At 44.7% G+C, this 7,921-nt stretch overlaps 1 protein-coding gene and 1 pseudogene across 1 annotated transcript in view; both read left to right on the top strand.

Moving 5' to 3' along the window:
* Positions 1-1,994: 1,994 nt before the first annotated feature.
* The window catches only part of M6PR (mannose-6-phosphate receptor, cation dependent), a 10,686-nt gene continuing 4,759 nt past the window's right edge, over positions 1,995-7,921 (top strand). Inside the window, exons 1-2 of the mRNA XM_068559745.1 lie at positions 1,995-2,203; positions 7,309-7,488. Coding sequence (XP_068415846.1) covers positions 7,310-7,488 — 179 coding nt within the window. The 5' untranslated portion in view covers positions 1,995-2,203; position 7,309. The remainder of the gene's footprint in view (positions 2,204-7,308; positions 7,489-7,921) is intronic.
* Positions 2,210-7,301, top strand: LOC137774647 (small ribosomal subunit protein eS6-like; annotated as a pseudogene).

Raw genomic sequence — 7,921 nt, 5'->3', positions numbered from 1 at the left:
TAAAGGAGGGCATCAATAAAAGTTCAAAATTGAAATCTAGTTCCAAGATGGCAAATTGAATACATGCATAATGGGACTGAGAGACTACCAAACAAATATCAAAAGATTGCTAAGCAGATCAGAAAACGTGAGCAGGTAGAGTGTATTCGACAGTGAAACCACAGCAAAACCTATAACAAAAAACTCACCCAGGACAAAGCTCTTGAGAGGTTAAAAAAGGCATTCCCAACAGAGCTCCCACCTCAGAGTCGACAAAAGAGCAGGTCTGGGACAATTTTCAAAGCCATGAATTGAAGCAAGCATTCAAAGCACCCTTTCTTTCAAGCACCCTTCCCTTTTCTGCATATACTAAAGAGGAGGCAGCCTCAACATTTGATTTTAGGAACCTCCTAGAACCGCTTACTTAATATTTTTATTGGAGTACAGTTGATTTACATTGTGTTAGTTTCTGCTGTACAGCAAAGTGAGTCAGTTATAGACACACGTATATCCGCTCTTTTTTTAGATTCTTTTCCCATATAGGTCATTACAGAGTATTGAATAGAGTTCTCTGTGCCATTCAGCAGATTCTTATTAGTTATCTAATCTATATACAGTAGTGTGTATGTGTCCGTAGACAAGTTACTTTTATTATTAGAAAGCAACTCATCTTTCAATTTTCGTATTTTTTACTTGAAGACACATCCAAACCCAACCCAAATATACCACCTAGCCTGAATTGAATGTACCAGTTAATAAACAAATGCAGGATCCTAGAGTCAGTATAACGCAGTGTCGAGAGCATGAACTCTGGACTGTATACACACCCTATATAACTAACTTATCCCTAAATGATGGAGCCGGAATACTGACTCCATAACTTAGTAGCTGTGGGGCCCAGGGTAAGTCCCTTAGCCCCTGTCGCCTTTAATTTATTCATCTGTAAAATGGGGATAAGATACCTCCTCAGTAAGCTGGTCGTGAAGGTGAGGTGAGTTGATACTCGTTTAAAGCACGTACAACAGGGCGGGCTTCTCACAGCGTCAGCTTCTATTATTATTCGATTCAAAACGCTGTTCTAACTCTGGTGAGCACAAGGAGGAAGCAAAATCCAGTCCCCATCCGAGGAGACGGTGGGAGGCACACGCAAATGCAACGGAGGAATCAAAGCAGAAAGAAACCAGACTAAAGCCAGGTGCGAGCAGCCAGCGGGCACTGGGAGGACGAAACGGTTCCAGCTGAAGAGGGTGAGTCCAGGAGTCACAGGCGCCTCTGAACCGAGTTCTATGAACGGGTAGGACTTCCACACGCGGCTAAGACGCCACATGTGAGAGACACCGCAAAGGATCTTAGCAAAGGCGCAAAGACCAAAAATTGACTTGTCTCGGTCAGCAGAAGTGGTTGCAGAGTGTTTATCGAACAAAATGCCGGAGGGATGATAAGGCTAACTGGAATAGTAACCCCTGCCGCACCTCAAGGTGCTAAACCGGAGACAGGACGTAAAGAACAAAAGTGACGGTAAGAAAGCCAGGAGGACCACGACCCAGTCGCTCTCCACTACCCTCTAGGGACAACGCGACTCGGGGCCAGCACACAGCGAACCAGCGTCCCCCTCAGGCGGCAGACGTCCTGAGGCAGCAACCGGCTCGAGAACTACAGCTCCCGCTGCGGCCTGGGGTTCGGGCCCCGCCCCGCATTTCCACTTCCGCCGCCCTCCGGTCCAACCTACCAGGGAGCGAGCCTGGCGCCTGACCGCGCGTGACCCCCGCGTGACCCCGCGTGACAGGTGCCCGAGCCGAGAGGCCAGGAGGTGGGAGTCTGGGACCCCAGTCAGTAGAAAGGCGACCCGCAAAGGTGGAACTAAAGTTGCAAATCTCGATAGGGATTGGAGTTGATGCCGCGAGGGCGGAGCCTAACGCCCACGGTCCTGGCCAATCAGCGTCCGGGATGATCTGCGAGGCCGGGAAGGGGAAAGGGGCGAAACGGTTCTACGGTGACATGCCGCGGGGTCTAGTGGGAGGAGCAGTTGCCCAGCGGCCGCCCGGCACTTCCTGTTTCCGGTTCCCGGAGTGGAGCGTAGCGAGGCGCTCGTGGGGTCGCTGGCTCTGCCGCGAGCTCTGGAACCGGGGTCTGCGGCCGACCCCTCTCTGGTCCTGTCTCCCAGCCGCGAGCAGGTACTCGGCCGGGGATTCTGAGCTGTGGCTGCTCCCTTTGCCCGTGACACGTGAGTATGAGGGGCGTGGAGGAGGAGTGGGCTGGAGAGCGCTCACCCCTCGTGGCTGTGACGGGGGCCGGGATCGCTAAGTCTCCCTTGGCCCGGGTTCTAGCCCAAAAATCCAGCTAAGGAGCCTGAGGGTAGAAAGGCGGAGGCGTAAGGTTGGGGAGTTACAGAGTCGCCAAGGGAGTGAGGGAGAAAGGATCTCCAAGACCAGAGTTTGGAAGGCAGGGAAAGGAAGGTCGCTAAGTCTGGAGTCCGTTCGAGGTGTTACTGGATACCCGTAGACGGGATTTTGGCCCGCATCGTAGAGGGAGGTCAGGTGGCATCATTTGTAGAGGGTATGGCCCTAAGCATTTGGAAAGTCGGGGAACTAGACGGGACGCAAATGTCTGGAAGCTTGGAAGAAGTTTGAGGGAGATGAGTGTATGGTACGAAGAGTCGCCAATAGAGGGATTTGCGTTCCTCTTTGGAGGGAGCTTCCGCCCTTGGGCCATAGAGCTGCTTCCTTAAGGCTTTTCAACCTTGGGTGGTTCAGCTAGTTAGGGCTGCTCTTCTGAAAGTGTGGGCTGCTGGAGACAGGAGATAAGGGCCGTCGCATCAGAAATGAGCCAGAGAGAAGAAAGTAGAAATTCCACCGAAAAACAGAAAATGGTCATGGCTAGTCTTAAGGAGCGGGGGAAGTGAGTGGTACAGAGGCCCAGTGATGTAAAGTGCTTCCCAATTCCTGGCTTAGTCATTGGTCATCCCATTGGAGGAGAATTTCTTAGCCTTAACCGTATGGATCTATCGTTGTAGAACAAGAAAATTGAAAGGGATTCTTCAAAATCTTTAAGTCCTGCCGCTTGTTTCCAAAGTATCTCGGACAAAGTCTTGCACCTTGAGAATCTAATTGCAGCACAATTAGATGTAAAAAGGAACTACCCAGCCCTTGGATTTCATACTCTTACCAATACATTTTTGCACTCCTTTATTTATCAGAAAATAGCTTTATACCATGACTCATTCAAGTTGCCTCACTAATAACTTCATACATGTTTAATACTTGGATAACCTAAGGCAAGTAACTTAAGCTCTGTAGGAATCAGTTTCCTCATCTGTAAAATGGGAGAAATTATACCTACTTTTCTGGGTTGTGAAGATTGACGAACATAATCTAGATAGAGCACTTAGAGCATATGCTACTGAATCAAAGAGAAGCAGCTCAAATGTAGCCAAACCTTAAGCAGGAAAGAGAAGAATATATCTCTTTTTATCTATCTTTTTGAACGAATAATTAAAGGAAAGCTAGTTCAACTCAACTAATGCTGACTGCAGGGTGTTCAGCCCTTCATCCTTTCCCAGTTTTGTGAGAGTCTTTGTTCTAATTTGGGAAAAGAAATCATCAACTGTTAACAGATAAGGAACTAACTTTGAAGCCAAAGAACACAGCCTTCTGTGTGAGCATCCCTCCAGAAAATGGTCCTGGATAAAAGAATATTGAAAGCACAGAAAGTTGAAATTTCAAATTGGGTCCTGAGAGAATATAAAGAAAATGTCATGTTTAATCAGTCTAATAAAAGGAGCCTCTTATTTCATTTTAGTCAGCTGGTCAAGTTGTGTGGAGCAGTGAGTTAATTTAGAGAAGGTAGGAGTTTGAGGTCTGAGTTCTTTATTCCGCCTCCTGTTTAGTGTACTGTGTGAGGGGTCACTTCCCCTTCTTGCTTTGTCAAAATGAAAGCAAGACTTTGGCTGCCTACTCTGATCCCCCAAAAACTTAGTGTGAAAGGGATGGTTAAGTGTAGACCATGAGCCAGAGCTGCACTGTCTGTTTCACTCCACTAGCTGTGTCTAGTTTTCTCCTCTGTAAAATAAGGACAGTCATTGTATTTACTGCATAGGGTTTTTATAAGGCTTAATTGGTTAATGTATGTTAAATGCCTAGCAAAAGGCAAGCACTCTATTAAGTGTTTCCTATTGATGCTTTGCATGTGTTTATGGGGGCCTCAGACTTTGTGGCTGGCTATACTTATTCTATGGAAACACCTTATTAATATTACTACAATGAATTGATGTTTGGAGTACACCAAGTCGGGGAGATGACTTCCCAAGTATTGGTTGCCCTAGTGGAATGTGGGAAACGGAACGTCAAATGTGGGACTTCCCTGGTGGCGCAGTGGTTAAGAATCCGCCTGCCAATGCAGGGGACATGTGTTCGATCCCTGGTCCGGGAAGATCCCACATGGCCACGGAGCAACTAAGCCCGTGCGCCACAACTACTGAAGCCCACGCACCTAGAGCCCATGCTCTGCAACGAGAGAAGCCACCGCAATGAGAAGCCCGTGCACCGCGACAAAGAGTAGCCCCCGCTCACTGCAACTAGAGAAAGCCCGCGCGCAGTAATGAAGACCCAACACAGCCAAAAATAAATAAATAAAATAAATTTTAAAAAAAGAATGTCAAATGTAAGTTCGTTTAGCTCTGTATCATGGTGCCTCAGAGGCGGTTGGCCACTTCAGGATGAAGTTGAACATCTCTTTCCCAGCCAATGGCTGCCAGAGACTCACTGAAGTGGATGATGAACAAAAACTTCATACCTTTTGTGAGAAGCATATGGCCACAGAAGTTGCCGCTGATGCTCTGGGTGAAGAATGGAAGGGTTATGTGTTCTGAATCGGTGGGAACAACAAACAAGGTTTTCCCCATGAAGCAGGTGTCTGGACCCATGGTAGAGTCTACCCGCTACTGGGTAAGGGGCATTCCTGTTACAGACCAAGGAGGACTGGAGAAAGAAAGCACAAATCTGTACGGGGTTGCATTGTGGATGCCAATCTGAGTGTTCTCAACTTGGTCATAGTGGAAAAAGGGGAGAAGCATATTCCTGGACTCACAGATACAACTTCGCCTCATCAGCTGGGGCCCAAAAGAGCTAGCAGAATCCACAAACTTTTCAGTCTCTCTCTATGTCCGCCAGTATATTGTGAGAGGACCCCTCAACAAAGAAGGTAAGAAACCTAGGACCAGAGCACACAAGACTCAGTGTCTTGTTACTCCACGTGTTCTGCAGCACAAACGTCAGCATATTGCTCTGAAGAAACAGCATACTAAGAAAATAAGGAAGAGGCTGCAGAATATGCTAAACTCTTGGCCAAGAGAATGAAGGAGGCCAAAGAAGAACACCAGGAACAGATTGCCAAGAGACGGAGGCTGTCCTCTGAGAGCTTCTACCTCTAAGTCTGAGTCCAGTCAAAAACGAGATGTTCTGAGAGTAACAAATAAATGAGATCAGACATACAAAAAAAAAAAAAACCCGTAAGTTTGTTTAGGAGAGTGGAGAAAATTTATTCAGGTACCTATTAGTACCCATTAAATTCTGCCTGTTTTAAGTTTTATATGCTAAAAATGCAGTGGAGTCAGTAGCCCAGCATGACAAAGAATTAGAGGACTTTAAAAGAGTATTCAAACCGAAGTCCAGACTGTAGTATGGAAGCATTTTATCATAAGTGAGAAAAGTTTGGAAGAATTGAATCTTTGAAGAATTCAAAGAATTTGGAAGAATTGAATCTTTGTATCAGAAAAATTGGTGATACTGTTATAAAATTAACAAGTAGCGATGGCCTAAGGGATCATTAATGGATACCAAAGTGAATTCTTTTGAAAGGGTAAATCAGTGTATCCTGGGTGTAAAGATGGAATTAGAGAAAAGAAAATGAGTTTGGGAAACAGAGCCGCATGTTTCCATTCCTAAAGCAGTACAAGCATCAGATGAATTGGATTTGCTAAATTGTAAAGTGACGTGATGATTCCCAAGAGTCATCAGCAATTGGAAGCTAGAAACTCTTGAGGTTCATGACTTGTAGAGCCTGAGGTGGGTTTTGGAATACTTATTCAAACCACTCATTTGGACCTAGTGAATTTTGTTCTTCCTGTCATTTAAATGATTGAATGATTTTTCAGAGGTGAGACATCAGAACAGGTAGATGTCGAGTTTTAGGTGCTGTGGCTGTGTTTATCTCTGTTCATCATTCTTATGGTGAATGTGAACAAAGACTGTTAGATGCTCCTGAATATTAAAATGAGGACTTGGGTCCCAAAGTATTCAAGTCTCTTTCTCTATTTTACATCTTTCTTAATAACTTCCAACTAGCCCTTATCAAGTGTCAATTGTAATTCGAGTATTATCTTATGGAGGGCCACTGGTTTAAGCAGTATTTATGAACTAGTATTGAACTCTAAATAATGAGACATCTCAATCTAATTTCTCACCAAATGGTAAAGAGGCAAGGATGTCTCCACCAGGCTGTCATAATTTAATTCTTTTTGTTCTTTCCTTTCCCTCTTCTCAGCCCCATAGTTTGTTCTGAAGAACTTACCTATGAATTAGACTGAAAGTGATTGATATATAGTTTCCCGACACAGGTGATAGATATATATGTGCATGTGTGTATATACGTACATATATGTATATCTATATATGGGTTTCCTAACACAGGTGCTCTTGGCACAGGGATATTAAAAGGTAATATTTGTTGCATACGCCAGAGAATCTTATAGTTTCTGCATAATCAAAATACTGTTCATTGGTCACACTTAAGTATTCTCTAGGCCGTTGATTGGTTCTTCTGACAGTTTCTAGGACCAAAAATGTGTTTTTCTCCCAATACAGCTTAGAAGTCTAGATATTCTTTTTTTGTGCGCACCTTGCAGAAATCTCAACAACAACCTGTAGACACTAACTCTTCACCAAGGCCAATGCTGTCCTCTTTGTTGAATGCACATGAAAGGAGCACGAGAAGGACAGGAGGTGACCAGTGGTGTCAGGCAAGGGAGTCAGCTAGGAAGAAGCTTTTGAAATAAGTTTTAAAAAGAAAAAGAGAAACCTGGAGACTTGAGATTCCAATTCTGAATATTAAATAATGGGGAAAACAGAACTTGAAATGGAGACAAGAAAATAAAGCCCAACATCATAATAATGAAGAAAACTGGCTAGTGTAAAATAATAAGTGGTGGGTGGAAGATTAAAAGGTTGAAAAAATACCATTCATTTATGACACATTCATATGCTTGCTTTCTTTCCCTTCTCTCCCGATCCTCTGCCTCTTTCCCTAACACACACACACTCCCTCTCCCAAAAGGATGTTCCCCCATTACAGCTCCTGGAGAACTGGCCTGCTCCTGCTGCTGCTGCTGGCCGTGGCAGTAAGAGAATCCTGGCAGACCGAAGAAAAAACATGCGACCTGGTAGGAGAAAAGGATAAAGAGTCGGAGAAAGAGTTGGCTCTACTGAAGAGGCTGACGCCGCTGTTTAACAAAAGGTAAATGAGAAGAATCTTAATGGGCTTAAGGAGATAACTTTATTAAAGAATCTCTTCCTCCTCTTACTGATTTTATTTTAGTATTACTACCAAACATAGGGGGGATACATGTATCATAACCTCCTCTGAGAGACGGTTCTAATCTGAACTTTAGCAGTATTAGTCTTATCTGGCCGTGCTGTCTTGCTTTCCTTCATGATACAGAGCACGTGCTCAGCCCACGGTTCAGCAGCCGTGTGCAGGTACCTTATGCAGAAGAGTAGCGGTTTCCAAGACTGGATCCAAGAAACCAGCTCATAGGAACTAAAAAGCATTATTTGATGCCTCGATATTTAGAAGTATCAGATGAACATATTTAGGCCTACTGCGTCATCATAAGTGTCAGGAATCTTCTGGTATATAAATCTGAAGATAATCTTTAAGGAAGGAGGGT

This window comes from Eschrichtius robustus, chromosome 13, assembly GCF_028021215.1.
Source record: "Eschrichtius robustus isolate mEscRob2 chromosome 13, mEscRob2.pri, whole genome shotgun sequence".
Taxonomy (NCBI): domain Eukaryota; kingdom Metazoa; phylum Chordata; class Mammalia; order Artiodactyla; family Eschrichtiidae; genus Eschrichtius; species Eschrichtius robustus.
This window is presented reverse-complemented; position numbering and strand designations above follow the sequence as displayed.